General features: G+C 52.8%; 1 protein-coding gene across 5 annotated transcripts in view; it reads left to right on the forward strand.

Annotated features, from left to right (window-relative positions):
• Positions 1 to 20,630, forward strand: part of Arhgef10l (Rho guanine nucleotide exchange factor 10 like) — a 149,679-nt gene that overhangs the window by 79,078 nt on the left and 49,971 nt on the right. For 3 of the 5 annotated variants that reach the window (XM_076933857.1, XM_076933858.1, XM_034502370.2), the window contains exons 8-17: positions 1,265 to 1,381; positions 4,278 to 4,386; positions 7,328 to 7,434; positions 7,755 to 7,832; positions 8,927 to 9,106; positions 9,992 to 10,108; positions 11,425 to 11,517; positions 12,100 to 12,273; positions 17,239 to 17,384; positions 19,577 to 19,758. In XM_076933857.1, coding sequence (XP_076789972.1) covers positions 1,265 to 1,381; positions 4,278 to 4,386; positions 7,328 to 7,434; positions 7,755 to 7,832; positions 8,927 to 9,106; positions 9,992 to 10,108; positions 11,425 to 11,517; positions 12,100 to 12,273; positions 17,239 to 17,384; positions 19,577 to 19,758 — 1,303 coding nt within the window. Of the gene's footprint in view, positions 1 to 1,264; positions 1,382 to 4,277; positions 4,387 to 6,470; positions 6,664 to 7,327; positions 7,435 to 7,754; positions 7,833 to 8,926; positions 9,107 to 9,991; positions 10,109 to 11,424; positions 11,518 to 12,099; positions 12,274 to 17,238; positions 17,385 to 19,576; positions 19,759 to 20,630 lie in introns of those variants that run through there. The other 2 variants (XM_034502372.2, XM_076933859.1) reach the window with 2 other exon arrangements.

A 20,630-nucleotide genomic window follows, 5' to 3' on the forward strand; every position in this document is an offset into this window, starting at 1 on the left:
CTGCCCAGAAGTGGACCTCGTCTCTGTCGTCTGTGTGCTTCATTAGAATCCTCCATGGCTCACACAGGCCATGTATTTAAATGTCTGCTTCTCTGTCTAGTCATTCTCCACACAGCATGTAAACCAGTCACTCACCGTTCATTTTTCCATGCTTTGGTCCATCCCCTTCCCTCCTTTCTTCCCTTTCTTCTCTTCCTTTTTCTCCCCACCTCTCCCCAACTTCCACACACTCACCCTCTCCTCCAGGGGGAATGCTGGGGTCAGCGTGGGCAAGCTTGTCTGCCTTACAAATCCACATTGAATGGTGTTACTTTGGTAGCACCTGGCTGGCCAGGGTGGAGACACCAAGACACAGGGCTTGTATTCCCAAGAGCCAGTTGGTAAGTATTTATTAGCTCCAGATGTCTATCCATCATCTGTTTGCCCAGCTGTAGCTACCCACCCAAATGTAGACAATTGCTCATTTATTTGCCCATCCATCCATCCATCCATTCATCCATCCATCCGTCATCCATCCATCCATCCATCCATCCACTCATCATCCATCCATCCGTCATCCATCCATCCATCCATCATCCATCCATCCATCCATCCATCCATCCATCCATCCATCCATCCTTCCACCCACCCATACATTCACTCACCCACCCGTATACATTCACTCACCCACCCATCCATTCATCTGTCTGTCCGTCCATCCATCCGCCCACTTACCCATCCATCGATCCATCCATCTGTCTGTCCATCCGTTCATCCATCTGTCCTTGCACACATCCATCTGTCTCTATGTTGTCCACGCCTCAGTCCAGCCATCCTGTAACCACATACCTCTTTCTCTAGGCATTTGTCCACATAACTGTTCATTGTCCCTTCCCTGTCACTCAGCCCACCCATCCCCTGTCAGCTGTCCATCTCACAGCTCTTATGCTATAAGGCCATCGTCAGGCCTGGGGTATCTGAGGATCATTTCCCTTTCATCACGTGAGGGAGGTATGGGCTCACTTCCCTGCCCACTCTGCTGCCCAGCATCTGGGATTCCCTGCAGTAGAGACCCAGTTTTAGCTGCCTGGCATGCTGGGCTGAAAGCCGAAGGTGTAGATTCCAGCTGGACGCACCCAGACTGCTATCCCATCCGCCTGCCCCGATTGTCCGTCTGCCACGTGACCTGAGTCTCCTTTTCCCCTGTTGTCTGTGTTTTGTCTCCTCACTGTCCCGCCTGCTCTTCTCGCCTGCTCTCCTTCTGCCTGGCCGCTTGGGGCCCCAGCTTTCTCCAGACCTGACTAGGCTAAAGGAGAGATACGTCAGGACTAAGAGAGACATCTTGGCTTTGAGAGTTGGGGGTAGAGACATGCAGGAGCTGAAGCTCAAGTGCGATTGTAAGGTACTGTCCGTCCCCTGCTCCTGGCCCCAGGGGGGCCGTTCTGCTGGGCCACAGAGGAGGGTGGGTGTGAGCCTGGGGAGTCTGCCCTTGATATGTGTCACCTGGTTGTTCTTCACATCTGCACTGCAGAAGGGCAAAGCCATGAGCCAGATGTTTCTTCCACTTCCTCGTTTTGTTGCATAGACACATTCCCAGCCCTGCCCCAAACCCGCCAGAGGGGTGCCAGTGAGCCCTACGTATGCCTGGTGGCACTGCACTAAGACACCCCCCCGCCTAGAATGACCTGGGGTTCTCTCTTCCTCTCTCTTTTGAATTCAGGTTTCTAGCTAGAACCAGGTAGCTACACACCTGCAATTCTAGTACTTGGGAGGCTAAGACAGGAGGATTGGGAATTCAAGACCAGCTTGGGCTTTTGGGTAACTCAGTTGGCAACAGTAGCTAGCCTTAATTGAGCACCACACAACATGAGCCTTGGAGCCTTATGGATCTGGGTTCAATCCCAGCCTCGCTACCTCCTCTCTGAGTGACCCTGGGCAGCAGACCCCTTGGCTTCTCTGCCCTCAGTAGCAGCAGCCCCAGGGTGGATGCTGGACCGGATGAAGAAGCCCGTAAGGTACTTGGTGATATTTGACTCTATGAGTTTAGTAATGGTGGCCCTGGTTACTGTCCCCAGGGCACCCAGGGGTGGCTGCCTTTCCATCATGATTTTTTGTAAGGAAAGTAGATAATGACTGGTAGTCACCCCAGCAGTCAGCAGCAGAGCTGGGCTCTAGTTTGGGCATGCCAGGCTCTGATGCTGTCAATCCTACAGTCCAGCCTGCATCAGAACCAGGACCAGCAACAGGAGGGGGAGGGACCCCAGCAGACACTGCTCGAGGTCACGTTTAAAGAAGGGAGCAAGGAAAGGAGGCCAGGAGCCCATGGAGGCTGGCACTGTGTGGAAGGGCGTACATGCCAGCCTCAGTGAGCCTTTTGGGGTGTTTACCTGTTGTTGTTCTTTGCTCAGAAAAATCTCTGATGACTCCCGAAGGCCCCTTGAAGGATTCTGAGGTTAAACATATTGATGGCTTCATCTAGACATATAACCACCATAATCAGTTGTGCCTCAGAAGAGAGGCACTTTTGGGGGTTGATGTCTATTCCTCCATTAGATTTTCAAGGGTACTTACGATCCTCCCTCCCAAGAGACCAGAAATCATGACGTTGGACACAGGGAGGGGTGGGGACCCGCTTCCCCTTTCCCCTGTTTCCTGAAAGCCTGTCTTGTTCCTAAAAAGCCACTACTCTGTGTTGGTCTCCAGCCTCAGCCCCTCCCACTCCCTCTCAGCAATCCTCCCTCAGACTCTCAGCTCCCTCCTTACCCTCAGGCTTTCTATATCCCCAGGTTCTCAGACTCCTAGGCTTTCAGTCCCCCCAGGTTCTTAGCTCCCCACTAGGTTCTCAGCCCCCAGGCTCAACTTAGAACTTCCCGGGCCTTCAGCCCCCAGGCTCTCAGTACCCCCAAGTTCTCAGTACCCCCAGGCTCTTAGAATCCCCCAGGCCCTCAACCCCAGGCTGTCAGTACCCCCAGGCTGTCAGTACCCCCAGGCTGTCAGTACCCCCAGGCTCTCAGTATCCCCAGGCTCTCATTCTCCCCCCAGACTCTCAGTATCCCCCCTAAACTTTCAGTATCCCTTGGCTCTCAGTACCCCCAGGCTCTCAGTACCCCCCAGACTCTCAGTATCCCCCCTAGACTTTCAGTACCCCCAGGCTTTCAGTACCCCCAGGCTCTCAGTATTCCCAGGCTCTCAGTCCCCCCCCAGACTCTCAGTATCCCCCCTAGACTTTCAGTATCCCCTGGCTTTCAGTAACCCCAGGCTCTCAGTTCATCCTCACTCCGACCCCATGAAGAGAAGTGCGGAGCTCCCTTCAGCTCTAACAGCCAAAGAACGGTTGGATGTAGAAGTGAGAGCCCTGAACCCAGGGGAACCCTATCTCCCAGATCTGCCTCCTCATCTTTATCAGAATCTGAGGAAGGAGGAGGTTTCCTGGAACATCCACACCATGGCTGTGTGGCTCTCCCCACTAACAGTGAAACGAAATCGAAATTTCTAATTCTTAGTCACACGGCAGGCACGTCCAGAGTGCCCATTAGTCACACATGGCCCCCATATTGGACAGGGCAGATAGGGCATCCACCCTTGAGGAACATCATGATGGCTGATGCTGCCGGTGTTGGGGCAGGAGCAGGGCAAAGGGGCAGACGTTTCCAGTCAGGTTCAGGTCCTGGTGGTGGGGTATCGGGCTATCTGCTTCCCACTCTGAGCAACCACCCTCTTCCCTCAAGGCCTGCTTGACTGGCTTCATTGACAGCACCAGGGTGTGGCTTCTGCATCTTGGGGCCTCAATGTTCCCTCTTTGTGGGCAGAGGCTTAGAAAGGAATCTGGCTGTTGGGGAAGAGGGGCGAGGCTTCTCAGCTGGTTCAGCAGATGAATCAGTGGGATAGAGCTTGGGGGTGGGGGGCAGGTCAGCCTTAGCGACCTTCCCAGATCTGTTCACTCTCTGCTCACCTGGGAGGGTGACTTATGCTCTTTTGTCTGAGGTTCAGAGAGATAGAATGACCTGTCCACCTGCTGAGGAGTGTCAGAGTTGGGATTTGAACCCAGACCTTGCCCTTTCCCCATCCTGCTACCTCCTTAAGTAGAGGGAAGAGGTTATACCCTTTCCTGCCCACAGAGGGACCCTGTGGCATGGGTACATCTCCCTCCCTACCACTCCTGGCTTCTGCTGCTCACCCATCAGGTGAGGGGTGGATGGAGGAGGGCTGGCTGGTTCTGATGTCTGCACTGAGGTTCCTTAGAGGCAGGAATGCCGGTTCCCCTCAGCCTCTGACGAGCTCCCTCTGCCTTTGCCCAGATGACCCAGCTCATGAAGGCTGCCAAGAGCGGGACCAGGGATGGGCTAGAGAAGACCCGGATGGCCGTCATGCGAAAAGTCTCCTTTCTGCATAGGAAAGATGTCTTCTGTAAGCAGGGACAGCACTTAGCTGTGTGCTGGGGGTGGGGGTGGGGCATGCTGGGAGTGATACCACTGGTGTCTGGCCTCTTTGGAACTGAACCCCAAATATCTGGGTCAGTCCCAGATTGCTTGCCACACCTCTGACCAGCATGGCTGGTTTCTTCTGTGAGCCTTGGGGCTCCCCATCAGTGTGTGGCCCTGGCTGTTACCCTACTGTCTCCTGGTTCACATGGCCTTTTCTAGAATGTTCTTAGTCCATCTTCCTCTCACCGGTACTTATTGAATACCTCCCAAACACCGTCTTCAGTGACTCCAACAGCATTTCCTCCTGGGGCTCCAGGTGCAGTGGGGAGATGATATACAGATAGGGAACAGTGGCTCATGAGATGTTGGAGAGCTGATGTCAACATTTGTGAAGTGTCTTGGGGGCAGGAGTATCATGTGCCAACATGCAGATGAGGGGACAGGTACAGAGAGGTCGTAGACTTTCCCGAGGACACACAGGCATGGGGGTGGAGGTCAGGATAGCTCTATGAGCCCAGCTGGATGCTTGCTCTTGACCTTAAAGACATCAGAGAGTCAGCCAGATTTTAGACAGAAGTGTCCCGTGGTTGGATGTTGGTCAACTGGCCATTTATTCATTCAACGAGCTGTCTACTGTGGGCTGTTATGAATAGGTGCCCACAGTCCCGAGATATGTCTGTGGGCAAAGTGGTTAGGGATTCTGCCCTGGCTTCTGGCACAGCCAGTGCTCTGGCCAGACAAGAGATGAGGGTGTAAGAAACTGGGTACTATGATGTCCAGTCACACTAGGTGCTCTGGGGGTGGGGGAGGGATGGGAGAGGGGGAAGTGAGGGATGAGGGAGGGGCTGGGGACAGAGCAGAGGAAGATGGGGTGTGTGTGCTGAGAGCCTGCAGTCCTCTGGTGAGGTGGCATTTCACCCTCTGGGGTGAGTCATGCGGGTAGTCGAGGGGAGGGTTGGTTGAGGAAATGACAGAGGTGAGAGAGGGTCCTGTGTTGCCTTTTTTTTTTTTTCCTGCTCATGTCTCAGCTGCCTGGGCCTTCATGGCTTGCATAGGGCTCTGCAGGCACTATCAAGGCTGGCAGCTTCTGCGCCTGCCAGCCCAAGGCTTCACCTGGGAACAGCTACTGGCAGGAGGTGACGGTTCTTCTGCCCGCATGCTCACCTGCCATTGTCTTGGTCTTCTCCCTGCCCTGGCCACTCTTCCCAGAGAACCCAGTTTCCCCACCCCCACCCCCACTGAAGTGTCCAAATCTTATTTTTGATTCCCACCAGGGCACTGATCCCCTCTTCCAGGTAATGTTCAGACTGGGGCCCTCCACAGGTTCCCAGAAAGACCCAGCACCCAGGATGTGCTGTCTTTGGTGACAACAGACAAGAGGACAAGGGGACAGAGATGTAGGGCAGTAGGTTAATGACTAGTGATGTCTGGGCAGAATTCTGAGGGTGCCAGTCCTTGGGTGGGAGGAGGCCTCATCCGGGGAGTGTCTATTGCTGGCCTCATACATGGACCGGCACTCGGAAGGAACTGGCTCCAAGCCAGGGAGCACCCATTGCCAGCCTCTGGTGTGAGCCTCTATTGCAAGCGTCTTGCCTTACTTTTCCTTCTTCGTGCACTGGGGCTGACAGCGGTCCCTGTCTTCTGAGGCCATAGGAATGAGGACCATATTATACACAGAGTCCTGCCCAGGTGTCCTGAGGTCTGTCAGCCCTGGCAGCTTTTGGTGCCGGGATGGTATCATGCTGACTTGATCCCATCCAGTCTCTGTGACCTCGAGGCTGGGACCTCACCCAGTTCTCACAGAGGTAACACATAACACTGGCCGAACCGATCACCGCCCCACACACTCAGTACAGTGCTAAGTGGGCTGGACAGAGGCTGGGCACTTAGAGTTCTTTCCCCTTCTACCTTTTGGGGTGAGCTGGCAGTAGACAGACTGGAGCAGACAGGGAGTAGACAACCCTGGAGCCTGGGGACTCTTTCTGGGACACCCTCCCCTCTCCGCCCACTAGCCCTGGGTCTAAAATGACCCTCCCCCAGGGACGTTATTAATAGCTGGGCGGCTCGGATCACAGGCCAAGAATGTTACCCAGCAGCTCTTGGGGGAAGAGGAAGCCACGGAGCCGGCCACTGGGGTGGGTGCGCTATCATGCCCGAGGCAATATGTGGGCCAGGCAAGAGGGCCTTCGACACCCACACCCTCACCCCCACATGCTCATCCGCTGTCCGTCCTCCTCTTCCTCCTCTGTGTCCTGCTCAGGTAAGGGGCTGACGGCGTGAACCGCTTCTCCAGCAGCTGGGCTGGTTGTCACTTCTCGTTTTCTTCATCTCTCACTTCCTGCCATGGGCTCTAGAGTCTCTGAATAGCAAGGGCTCATCACGCTGAGCCTCTTGGGGGGCGGGGGGACTCAGAGCCTGCCCTTCTGCATCTTATTGGGCCTCCTTTTTCTCTTAGGGGCTTGGGTTGTTGTTGGCCTTTTTTCTTTTTTCTTGCCATAGGCTAAGTCCAGCCGCACTGGACTGGAGTCCCTGCCACACCCAGCTGAGCCTGCTCCCTCTGGGCATTTTTGTATTTTTTTTTTTCAAAACTGGAAGTGCAATGCTGATGGTTTGATTCCATTAGGGCTCTATTTTCTCGTCCCCTCTTTGGTGTCCAGATGAAAACTGTTTTTAGTTTCCGGTGATGGGGACACGAGTGGTTGGTCCCTGCCTGGCTGGAGCAGGCAGGTCTCAGCAGAGACAGTGGCCCCTTATTGTGGGGCCTGAAAGTTGGAGTTGGAATTGACCCGCTTGGCTCAGGGGCAGCTGTTTCCAGATGTTATTGGGGCTGTCTGAGTGGTTCTCATCTCCCGGGGCCTGAGCAGTGTGTTCTGTGCTGTCCGGTCCTCACCTTAGCTGTGCCATCTTCCTGTCTGTCCTTCCAGGTGACTCAGAAGAAGAGGATATGGGTCTCCTGGAAGTTGGTGTGACAGACATCAAACCTCCCGCACTAGAGCTGGGCCCCATGCCGGATGGCTTGAGTCCTCAGCAGGTCTGTGGGGAGGGGGGGAGGCCTGCAGGGGAGAGGTCCCCCCAGCCCAGTGCCTGGAGCTAAGCAAGTTAGAGACTGAGGGGAAGTGACTCTGGAAGAGAGGGTGGCTTTAGTAGGGAACTGGACACTGTGTTCTGTACCATGGTGCTGGGATGGTGAAGACCCACTGACCCCATGGCCATCTGAGCAGGTATGGCCCATGTGCCTCGGGGGCTCCTACAGCTGTCAGGTCTCCTTCTTGCCTTTGGGGGCCTTCACAGATCAGGTACTGGTTCTGTTCCTTGAATCCTACATGCTGACTGTACTCTCGGCCCGAGCAGGTGGTCCGGAGACACATCCTGGGCTCCATCGTGCAGAGTGAAGGCAGCTACGTGGACTCACTGAAGCGGATACTCCAGGTGCAACTGCAGAGGACTCTTGGTGTCTGGGATGAGGGAAGGAAGGGCCCTGGAGGACACAGTTTATAAAGAACATTTAGGGATTGTCAGAGTTGTAAAGTAAAAAGCCAGTCCTGCTTCTTAGGAACAATAGGCCAAGTGGGGACACCAGGCATTTCCAAGGCGTCTGTTTACAGGGAGAGCTGTATTCTGAAGTGAAATTGGGTGTTCAGAAATGAGAACACCGCCGGGCAGTGGTGGCGCACACCTTTAATCCCAGCACTTGGGAGGCATAGGCAGGTGGATTTCTGAGTTCGAGGCCAGCCTGGTCTACAGAGTGAGTTCTAGGACAGCCAGGGCTACACAGAGAAATCTTGTCTCAAAACACACACACACACACACACACACACACAAAACCAGAAATGAGAACACCAAGGCCATGTTCCATTTTGCACCTGGAAGGGGCTGTGTCTTCCTGGCCATTAAGATAATCTTCAAAGCAAGGGTGCAGGGGGATGCCCCCTCTTCCTCACACTGGGGTTCTCAGGGAATGCTAAAGCAGGTGTTTGAGTGGCATGTATGTTACCCTTGTCTGGTTTGAGTCTCTGAGACCTGGACTCCCCAAGGATGTCAGTGTAAGGCCACCAGCGAAATGAACTGGTGTGGGGTCAGTTTTAGACCCATATGAAGGAGCACAGGAATCAGACAAGGCGGCTGGAGTGGGTACTCTAGCTTTGAGAGTTCAGGGAACTGTGGTGATCTGGGACCTCACTGCTCAGCCACACAGATGGCTCTGAGTTTCCCTGCCAGCCGGCCTTGGCACCGAGCCGCCTACCCAAAGTCCTCACACACAGATGGTGTAGAAGTATCCTCTTGCTCTCAAACCAGCTTAACATAGAAGTTCCAGGGGTTGTGGAGTGACAAAGATAAGGCAGAAACGTCACATTCTCAGAGAACCTTCTAGAAACGTCTACGAGGACCGCAGGATGCTTCTACCTGTGCCAGGAAGGCCCCACTGTGGGTGGGGTGGGGTGTCTGCCCAGTTCTCGGCCTGCCTTGTCTAGGTGGTCTTGAAGATTGCTGGTCTCATTCCCTCCTCCCACCCATCCTGGCAGGATTACCAAAACCCACTAATGGAGATGGAGCCCAAGGCGCTGAGCGCCCGCAAGTGTCAGGTGGTGTTCTTCCGAGTGAAGGAGATCCTACATTGTCACTCCATGTTCCAAATCGCCCTGTCCTCCCGCGTGGCCGAGTGGGACTCCACCGAGAAGATTGGAGACCTCTTTGTGGCCTCAGTAGGTGCTTCTACTTAGACTTAAGGGCTTAACCTCCACCCCCACTTGGTTGCCTCATCTGAATCAATGACATCAGAGCCTCAGTCACTGTATCCCGCACGAGAGGTTGAGACGCCTTGATGTCTCAGAAGAGGTGCCAGGCCAAGATAATGTTGAATCCAGGGTATGGTGGGCAGTACTGCCCGGAGCCCAGCCCCATGGTGGTCTGACAGGGCGCAGGTTCCTTCCTAAGTATGCCAAGCATGACCAGTGAGGGTTTGTATATGCTGGCCCAGGGTACATTCACAGCTCCAGGACAAAGCCTTAGGATCTAGGGGGAAGAGTCCTGGATCGTGGTCCAGGAGTCCTGGTTCCAAAACCTCAGGCAAGTCTAAGGATGTCTCTGGGATGAGTGGTGTGCTGGATTCCTGCTTGTCAAACTGAATCCCTCAGACTTCAGAGAGGGAGCTGGTGAGAAATGGCCAAGCCAGCTTTGCTTGGCTGTGAGCCTCTGGGTTCTGCTTCTGGAAAGGATGGTTTTAATAATGACAGTGTTCGGGAGAGGTTAGATGGGGCATCTCAGGTGGGTGTGTCCAGGGGGCCCCACGCTGAGAGGTTGGCTGACTTCTACCTTCTGTAGTTTAGCTGTGGATGCATGGCCTGGGGACATTTCATATTCTGGGCATGGTAAAGGAATAGACAGGGTCCAGGCAGCATCCCTGCCCTCAGCTGCCTTCTCTCCCCAGTGGCTTCTGAGTTGCTGTAAACTCTCTGGCTTCTGTGACCTTGACAACCTTCCTAACTCGGACCTCCTTCTTCCCTGAGCAGGGTGTCAGAGCGTGATAGGGTGGGCATGGCTGGCTCCTCTCCCCGTGTTGATGTAGCCCCCGCTTCTGTTTCTTACAGTTCTCCAAGTCCATGGTCTTAAACATATACAGTGACTATGTGAACAACTTCACCAACGCCATGTCTATCATCAAGAAGGCCTGTCTCACCAAGCCTGCATTTCTAGAGTTCCTTAAGGTAGCCTGGGACCAAGTAGTCTTTGCTCCCTTGGGATGGACTTGGGGAGGTGCCTTATGAGAGAAGGGTCATCGTCTCACCGACTGTGGTGTCATGGCTGTGGGCTAGATTATCTAAGAACCCCAGTTTCCAGGGCAAATCTGGCACACTGATGGATCTGTGTGGTGGGTACCAGTGTTGGCCTGTCTCTCCATGGGCGGTGCCTTCCTTGTTTATGAAATGATGTGGGAGCCGGGCGGTGGTGGCGCACGCCTTTAATCCCAGCACTTGGGAGGCAGAGGCAGGCGGATTTCTGAGTTCGAGGCCAGCCTGGTCTACAGAGTGAGTTCCAGGACAGCCAAGGCTACACAGAGAAACCCTGTCTCGAAAAACCAAAAAAAAAAAAAAAAAAAAAAAAAAAAAAGAAAAAAGAAATGATGTGGGAATCTCCAGGTCTTGTGCTTCATCTGGTAGCACAAGGTCCAAGGCTGTGGGAAGCTGCAGAACTCTCGAGCAGCTGCAGCTAGGCGCCAATAATCTCCGTGGCGGGGTGGGTGAGGGGCAGGGCTCTGCCTGCAGGGACCTGTGTCCAGAAGAGGACACAAGTGGACGAGGTATTGGGCCTTTGGCGAAAGAGCTCCGTGCCCCAGTGAAGAGGACATGGGCCGGGAGGGCTTTCTTAAGGGGGAGCCATCTGACACAGGTCTTGGGGAGACAGAGAGCTGTTTCCAGTGTAAATATTGACAAGGGTCAAAGGCAGGACTGATAGAGCAGGCAAGGCTGGAAGAATTCTGGAGGCACAAGACAGAGCATAAGGATGCTCCTGCAGGCAGTGTGGTTTATTTTGGGCTCTTTGGGATCTTCAGGCCTTGGTGTGGTATTTAAGGTATTGAGGATCCACCGAAGAGCCTCGAGCTGGGATAGAAAACATGGAGACTGGTAGGGAAGCGATGAGGTCACCAGGGATATGGGCCAGGACCCACAGGACACGGGCTGTAGAGCAAGCAAGCAGACACGAGGCAGGACAGGAAGACCTCATGGCCACCCTCACCCTGGCTCAGGCCTCTGTTTAAATTTACACAGAGGGGATGCTAATAATGGTTTCTTATAGACGGCAGTGAGTAAACTGTTGGGTGTCCCAGTTTTTCCTTTGGATGGGAAGCCTGCAGTGGCTGGTCGGGTCCCCTGAGGGTGTGGCTTACACAGGTGTATCCATGATGTGAGCGTCCCTGACCATGGACCTGGAGCCCAAGGAGAGAGGGTCCTAGGGTGAGGACTAGGTCTGGACCCTGGTGCTGGACCCTGGCTGTTGAAGTGACATAGCTTTGTCCCCACAGCGGCGCCAGGTGTGCAGTACGGACCGAGTCACCCTCTATGGGCTGATGGTGAAACCCGTTCAGAGATTTCCACAGTTCATCCTCCTGCTTCAGGTACTGCCTAGGGCTTCCCAAGGGTCAGGGCACGAGTGTGGTAAGAAGGCTAGGTGGATCTCGTCCATGGCCCATTCCTACAGCAACCTGTTGTGCTCAATGGGATTAAAAAATTTTATTTAAAATTATGTATATGGATGTGTGTCTGTGTGTGGGCTTCTGCGTGTGAATGCTGGTACCTCTGGAAGCCAGGGATGTTGGATCCATTAGTGCTAGAATTACAGACAGTTTTGAGCCACTTGAAATGGATGTTGAGAAATTGAAATTGGGTCTTCTGCACGAGCTGGAAGCTCTCTCAAGCACTGAGCCGTCTCTCTAGCCAGTAAGCGTATGTGTGTGTGCATGTGTGTGTATGTGTGGATGCATATGTGTGTATGTGTATTTGTGTGCATGTGTGCATGTGTGTATGTGTGTACGCGCGTGCGTGTGTTTGTGCACATGTGTATGTGTGGATGCATATGTGTGTGTATGTGTATATGTGTGTATGTGTGCATGTGTGTAGGTACGTGTGTGTGTGTGTGCACATACACTCTGTTGCATGTCTTATTATGCTTATGTGCATGTTCTCTTTGGCTCTGGCAGGACATGCTGAAGAACACTCCCAGGGGCCACCCTGACAGGCTGTCGCTGCAGCTAGCCCTCACGGAGCTGGAGACACTGGCTGAGAAGCTGAATGAACAGAAGCGGCTCGCTGACCAGGTGGCTGAGATCCAGCAGCTGACCAAGAGTGTCAGTGACCGCAGCAGCCTCAACAAGGTGGGTGTGCGTCACCTGTCACTTCTGCAGCTGTGTGTCACCTGTCACTTCTGCAGCTGTGTGTCACCTGTCACTTCTGCAGCTGTGCATCACCTGTCACTTCTGCAGCTGTGTGTCACCTGTCACTTCTGCAGCTGTGTGTCACCTGTCACTTCTGCAGCTGTGCGTCACCTGTCACTTCTGCAGCTGTGTGTCACCTGTCACTTCTGCAGCTGTGTGTCACCTGTCACTTCTGCAGCTTGCCTGGGGTCCCTCACTAGGTGGCAGTATTCTGTGAGAGAGGAAAGCTTGATCCACTGGATAGCACATTCATTGGGATCCATGGCATTTTAGGATAAAAGAAAGTTTTGTTTATTAGTCTAATTATCAAGACAGAAACTAGAAAAACCATAGATTACTATTATAGTTAAAAGAATGGATTCTGAAATCTTCATGTAAAAAAAATACATACATATACATATAGTAATATATTATGTATATTATATATTTTATATATTATAATAAAATATATACAATAAAATATATAATAAATAAAAATATATAAGAAAATATAATATATATTTTATATATTATATATTACAATAAAATATATAATAAATAAAAATATAATATATAATAAAAATATATATATTTTATATATTATATATTACATATGTGTGTATATATATGTGTGTGTGTGTATATATATATATATATATATATATATGGACAGCATCTTGTTAAAGCTATCTGTAACCTTGTGTTTTCTACTTGTCCACTTTGCTCCCAGAAATAACGACTCTGAGACTTAGTATTTCATGAAAAACTGCCGAGACCAAAAGCTTTGCTTATTTCCTGACTAGTTCATACCTTAATTACCTATTTATTCTATTCTAAGTCATGCAGTGTGGCTGGTTACCTGGTCCTCAGTTCACACGACCATCATCTTCTGTGTCTGGGGCGAATCTCCTGCCTGATTATCTCCTGCAATCCTCTCTTTTCTCTCCCTCTCCCTCTCCCCCTCCCCCTCCCCCTCCCCTGCCCCTGCCCCTCCCCCTCCCCCTCCCCTCCCTCTCCCTCTCCCTCTCCCCCTCCCCTCCCCCTGCCCCTCCCCTTCCCCCTCCATCTCTGTTGGATGCCCCACCTTCTAATACTACAGTGGCCATAGGCTTTTTTACTGATCTACTGACGGGTGAAGCTCCCATTCATCGCATAAGAGATCATCTCTACAGCTTCACATGTAACCCAGGCTGGCCTCAAACTTACTCAAAGTTACTCAAAGGAGGACTTTGAAATTTTGATCCTCCTGCCTCTACCTCCCCATGATGGGATACAGGCATGGGCCACCATGCCCAGTTTATGCAGCGCTGGGGATTGAACCTAGGATTTTATACACGTTCAGCAAGTCTTTCCCCACTGAAGTCTAAATGCAGGGTTTCAGCCAGCGTGCTGGTGAACATCTGTGATTCTAGCACTTGGGAGACGGAGGTAGGAAGAATCAGAGTGTCAGACCAGCCTGGGCTACATAGAGAGTTCTAGGACAGCCAGGGTTACATACAAGAAAAAAAATGCAAAGACAAGAGCAGCCGCTGTGGGCTGCAGTTTTTCTGTTTCCTGACAGCATGTGGGGCTTGGTGTGAGCCCCTTACCGCCCCATGCACCGCTGGAGATCTTGTGCTTACTGACTGTAGGATGAGGGGGACACGGATGCTCTGCTGGAGAGGTGTTCTCTTAGGGCCTACCAGATGGGTGTTTCCAGAGAGGGGACATGGTGTGAGGTCACAGGAAATGTTTGGTGTTCTGGGGAATCCCAAAGGCAGAACAGAGGCTCATGGCTGGATGTTGCTAGAAGGGGTTTCAGTGATGTGGAGAGATTGGCCAGGAGGATGGCCTGGGAGACAGCGCTCGCCAGTGTGGAGAACACACTGGCTATGACCGCTGTCTTTGACTTTTGTGTGTGACCTTTATTGCCGGTCATGGGATCAGGCTGGGCTGGGTCACCCGAGGTCCTGAAGTCCTGAGTTTCAGGCACTGGCCTGTCTGGGCCATAGCCAGGCTGCAGGTGTGCTTGGGTCCACATTGTTCTTTTAAGAAAGTGAAAGTCATTGGTGGCATTTAAAAAGTATGACATGTCATAAACCTCAGATCTGAGGAACTTTCCCTAAGGGCTGGAAGCTGGCGTGACGCCTGACCTGTTGTGGTTCCCTCACCTGAGGGTGGTTGCCCACTTCCGGTCGGTCTCACTGTGACTTCTCACAGAGGGCACGTGTTGGCATCAGTTTGCTTCATCTGTTCTGGGAGCCCAGAATCTGGCGTGTGTGGCAAGGAAAAAAGGGAATGGTCCCCTCCCTTGGGGAGCTTCCCATTCAACATGCCTTCCCCAGGGATCACTCTCTCCCCCAACCCCCACCGGACAGTACTGACTCCCCCATGCCCCAAGCCTGCTGTTTTGGAATGTCTTTGGAGAGAAGGCATCAGTTCTCCAAGCCCCCTGTGCTGGCCTTTGTGTTGGAGAGGCTTCTTTTTCCAGGGGTGGAGAATGCCTCCCAGGGGGAGGGACATCTGTTGGTACTGCCCTGGGAAGAGCTTTCTGTTCTCTACTGCTGCATGCATACCCCTCATCCTCAGACATAGCAGGAGGTCTTAAGTGAGAGCGTTTGATATCAGGCTAGAGGATGGATGATCTGAGCCTCAGTTTCCCCCTCTGCGCGAAGGGTGAGCCGGGCATGTGTGGGTGCTAATGTGGAGAGGGTATCAGCTGCATACTGTGCCCTCCTGCCCAGGGGCCTCTTTGGACAATCTGGGCCAGTCGAATCGGATCATTGGATCAGTGTTTGGCCTCTGGCCGTTACCCAAAGAAAAGCGGAAATGAAACTGGGAGGGGACAGAAACAGCCCTGTGAGCTGTTTCTAAACAGCCGACTCAGGAATGGTCTAGTGCAATAGTGAGACTTTCTTTCCCTATTTAAATCTTCGTAAGGGACAGGGCTGAAGGCCTGATGCCCAAGGGACTTTCCTCTTCCCAGCGTAGGTCCTGGCAATCGTGGCTGCTTTCATGGAGGCGGAAGGCCACAGGCTGGGTGTGTTTTCATGAGCTGGGTCTGCCTTACTTATGGACACTGGGGAAGACATAGGGGCAGAGCAATGATGGGGACTCCTGGGACCTCGAACTTCTGTAAGGTGGGAACAGCGTGACCATTCCAGTTCCTGTTGAGATGGGCATTGCCACACAATGCAGGGAGGCAAAGCAGAGGGGCTCCATTCTGTGTGGGTGCTGGGGGTTGGGGTGCTGTGGGCGCTGTGCACATCCAGAATCTGTTTCTGTCCCTTAGGGGTGCTAAGCAGATGAAGTTCGAGTGAAATGTTTCTGAGTCCCACAGTGACCACCATACAGCAGTGTTGATGCCACTTAATTTGTGTGTCTCCTTGAGGGGTGCTTTGGGAAGCAGGGTCCTCTCCAAGGGAGGCCAGTAGAGAGAGGTTGGGACCAAGACAATCAGAATCATAACATTCAGTGACAGATTTCACTGGATCCCCATCTCAACCTATAAAACCCTATAAGGAAAAAGATATTTATCAGAGGGATTTTGGATGCTTTGGGGGTACCTGTGAAGTGGGGTGGGCTGGTTCAGGTACTTGGGGTCTGAGAGTCTTTGGTCTCATTGGAACAAGCATGGTTGACTAGAAAGTCTGCTTTCATCTGCTCACAAGGCCCTGCAAGGGATGCTGTGGGCTGAGGCAGTTCAGTGGGTCATGGTGATATCATGGGCCCCTTCCAGGTCAAGTGTCCCTGAAAAACCATATCTCTCCATGACAAAGATGACCTCAAACATCAGCATTGAAACAACAAAGTCCTCTGTGGGTGACCACTGCATGCTTAAAGCAGGGTGTCCTGTGCCCTCCCAGGGTCACACTCAGTGGCACCCTGGGCCTGTTTAATGTCCTCTGCTGTGGTCTTTGAACCCTGGTCTGTGTTTGCCTGGTGTAGCGGCTTTGTGAATTTCTTAGCTGGACTTAGTAGATACCATGTTCATTACTTGTGTGATCTGAGCTGGTGAGGTACAGGGTCCCAATGTGTGTGTGTGTGGTGTGTGTGTGTTATGTCGTGTGTGTGTGTGTGTGTGTGTGTGTGTGTGTGTGTGTGGTGTGTGTGTGGTGTGTGGTGTGTGTGTGTGTGTGGTATGTGTGTGGTGTGTGGTGTGTGGTGTGTGTGTGTGTGTGTGTGTGTGTGTGTGGTGTGTGTGTGGTGTGTGGTGTGTGTGTGTGTGGTATGTGGTGTGTGTGTGGTGTGTGGTGTGTGGTGTGTGTGTGTGTGTATGTGTGTGTGTGTGTGTGTGTGTGTGATGGCAGAAGCCAGCTCACCTGAGAAAGAGGCCGCTGGGTTCTGCTCTGGTAAGGGTGGCTGACCAGGCTCCCCAGGGTCTCCCTGGAGCAGAGAACCAATGTGTGTGCCCCGGCCCTCTCTGTCCAGTGTGATTTATTACCCAGTGACAGATGTTGACTCTGGGTCCTCCTTGACCTCTCCCAGCCGCCATCTTTGTTTTGTTCTGAATACAGAATCTCTAGCCCAGGCTGTCCTCAAATTCCCTACATAGCTGAGGATGCCCTTGAACTCTCCATCCCCCTGCCTCCACCTCCTGAGTCTGTGATAGTAGGTGTTTGCTACTACGCTTGGTTTATGTGGTACAGGGGATTGGAATCTGGGGTTCAGTGTATTAAAGGGAGCACTCTACCAGCTAGGTCACATCCCAGGCCTTCTGCCACTTTAGAGATAGGTCTCCTCGTATAGTCCAGGCTGGCCTGAGCCTCATGGTTCTGTCCCTCTCCTCTGGAGTGCTGGAGTTACTGTAGGCATCCGTTACCATCCGCAACCTGGATCTTCTTTTCTGCAGGGTGGGAGAGGTTCTGAACCTCTGGCCTGGCTGTCTGGGCAGCATCCCAGACCATGATGTCAGTGTTGACCTTCTCTGTCTCTTCCCTTCTCCAGTTGTTGACCTCTGGACAGCGGCAGCTGCTTCTGTGTGAGACTCTGACAGAGACGGTGTACGGAGACCGCGGGCAGCTGATCAAGTCTAAGGAGCGCAGGGTTTTCCTGCTCAATGACATGCTGGTCTGTGCCAACATCAACTTCAAGTAAGAGCCTGGCGTAGGGTGGGGATGTCCCCCCCCAGGGACCTTTGCTGTTTGGTCCTCTCTCTCCAGCCTCTGTGTCACGGCCCCACCATAACCCTGTTAGCTGTCAGATTCTTTACCTTCCTCTCATCTCCCTCATGCCCTGCTTTGTCCTTGGCCCCCAAGGCTAGGATCTGGACAAGCCAGGGGCATCTGTGACCCCAGACTTCCTGTCATTCACGGGCCATGGATGTGTGCTACAGACTACCTTTAGTAGTTGAGCCTGGCAACCTTGAAATTGAAGAGGGTCTTCCTCGTGTCGACCCCAGATCCCTGTGGTTTGACTCACATGGGGTTCCCGGATCTCAGTTGCTGGTATCCACCCAGAGCCCAGAGTAGTTTCTGTCCTGTAGGAGCACGGTTTCTAGCCCATGGGAGGCTGTAGAAGCACCCAGATCTGGGCTGTGGACTTAGCCTGAGATAGAAGGAACTGGGCCGGGAGGAAGGTGGCCTGTGGCTGCTGCTGGGACCTCACTTATGGTTAGCACAGGAATTCACACAAATGTCAAGACCTTTAACTGTTCGGGTGATGTAACAAGCTGGGGTTGCACTGCCCCAGGCCGTGGGAGTTGGGACCATGCTCTGAAATCACCCAGACCTCACTCAGCAGGGGAACTCACAGCTGTCCCCTGTGTGGCCCTGTGGCCTTAAAAATGGAGATCCTTCTATGTTGTACTCCTAGAACTCAGGCTGTGACCTCTCCAGCAGGATCCTGGGAGAGTCTGTTTTCAAAATCTGACACTTTAAGAATCTGGGACATAGCTTGGTGCAGTTGTTAGAGTCAGGGCAGGAAGTGTTCAATGACTGTCAACCCAGGCCTGTTCTCCTACCTCTCAGCTTGGATACTCACAGTGTGTATGTGTGTGCGTGCATGCGTGCCCATGTGTGTGTGTTTGTGTGTGTGCATGTATGCATGTGTGAGTGCATGTGTGCGTGTGGTGTGCCTGTGTGTGTGTGTGCATGCATGTGCATGTGTGCATATATGTGTGAATCAGTGTATGTATGTGCGTGCACATGTGTCCCTGTGTGTACACACATGCATGTCTGTATGCATGCATATGTGTGTGTGGGTGCACATGTGTGTGCATGTGCATGCACGTACATGTGCATGTGTGCACATGTATGTGAATGTGCATGTATGCATATGTGCATGTGTGTGTATGTGTGCACATGTGCATTCCCATATGTGTATGTGTGTGCATGCATGCATATGTACATATGTGTATGTATGTATATGTGTATGTGTGTGCACATGTGCGTGTATGCATTTGTGCATGTGCATGTATGTGTGTATGCATGTATGCATATGTGCATGTGTATATGTATGCGTGTGTGCGTGTGCGTGTGCATGTGTGTGTATGAATGCACAATCAGAAGGTCAGAGCACAATCTTTAGAGTCAGTTCTCACTCCTCTCACAATTTGGATCCTGGGGATCAAACTCAGGTGAGCAGGCTTGGTGGCAAGTACCTTCATCCCCTGAGCCACCTGGACAGTCCCTGGCACTGTGAGTCTTATGTCTCATTATGTCCAGACACCCAGCAGGGCCAGGGGCATGACCACTGCCCTTCTCAGCCTTACATGTTCAGGGCTGACCATGTGTGAGGAGTCAGGTGTGAGTGCTCACTTTGGGGATACCTGTTTGCCAGTGTGGCTGAGTCACTTGACTTTGCTGAGTTTTTATTCTGGGATCCCAAAGCTGCCAGGGAGGTTGCTGTCAGAATCAGAAAGGATGGTGGGTTGAGGCCCAGGGAGGCCTTCTGTTCACACCTGGCCTACGTGGCCACTCTGGAGCCGTCCCTCCCTCCATGCCTGCCACCCAGGTCAATGGCTGGCCCCCAGAGTCCTCAGCCTCACGGGAGTGCCCCGTCCCAATAACACATACCCCTTTTGTCTTTTCTCCAGGCCCTCCAACCACAGGTAGGTGGCTTGTGGCTTGGGGACTCAGGCATGTGATTCTGGTTCTGGGCCCTGGGCTCCCTGGTGTAACGCCTTGGCGTGGGTTTCCTGCACTGCCTGGCCTGGCTTGGTTTGGGCCTGAGGTCCTGTGCTTGTGCTGTCTGGAGCCTGGCTGAGCTAAGGTGCTGGAAGCTGGAGCTATGCAGCCTCTGGGCTGGGCTGCAGCAGGCTCTCCAGAGCTCTTCTGTCCCACAGGGGCCAGTTGGAGATCAGCAGCCTGGTGCCTCTGGGGCCCAAGTACGTGGTGAAGTGGAACACGGCTCTGCCTCAGGTGCAGGTGGTTGAGGTGGGTCAGGACGGCGGTGCCTATGACAAGGACAATCTGCTCATCCAACATGCTGGAGCCAAGAAGGCCACCTCTGCAGGGCAGGCCCAGAGTGAGTACTGCTGCCTGTCACCTGTGAGCTACAGCATCCGGGCTGCTAGGGGCTGGGCCTAGAGATTCTTGTTATTGTACCTCAGTGCAGATCTGTGGCTTCCCTTGCACACACACATATCCCTGTGGTCTTATGGCTGCCACACACCCTGCACACACTCCCTCATGTACAGCTAACACCGACACAGGCCAAGGGTGACTTGACTATTAACTGCCTCTTGTGGACTCTTGGATAGGTGCCTTCTGTCTGTACCTAATATGCCTCCTGGTACATTGTGGAACTTGGGGTACTTACCTCACCCCCTGACCTACAGGGGTGCTAGAGAACTCAGGTCTGTCTGTTTCTTCCTGGGTCCCTGTCTCCCCATCCTGACCCAACCTCTCAGACTGTGCTTGAAAACACGAGCATCGTGTCTGGTAGCATTTCCCTGTCTGCTTTCGGCCTGCAAAATGGTCTCCACCTCTGTGCACGTGGACCACTGCAGTAGCCTCTGGCTGCTTTTCTCTCTCTCTTTGTCCCCCTCCCCTTCCCTAGAACTGGCCCTTTCAAGTGTGCTGTATGTATATTGTGGAATACCACCACCACCTGAGAGCTTTGGTGCTCTTGGGGTACAGGCCTGTGTGGCCCTCTTGGGAACATCTGTCTGCCTCCTCCCTGCGTCCCCCCCCCCAGCCTTTGCTATGGTTCCTTGACCTCCTGGGATCCTGACCTGGGGGTGTACCACCTTCGGCTGCAGGGTCTTCCCCAGTCTGTGCCCTTTCTTGTTATTTGAGTCAAGGGTACCCTTCCTCACCGTCTCCAAGCTGATCTCTCTGAAGACCTGAGCTTGGGCCAGAGTTTTTTTTGTTGTTACTTTTCTCATTGCTGTGATA

Source organism: Arvicanthis niloticus, chromosome 5, assembly GCF_011762505.2.
Source record: "Arvicanthis niloticus isolate mArvNil1 chromosome 5, mArvNil1.pat.X, whole genome shotgun sequence".
NCBI classification, from domain to species: domain Eukaryota; kingdom Metazoa; phylum Chordata; class Mammalia; order Rodentia; family Muridae; genus Arvicanthis; species Arvicanthis niloticus.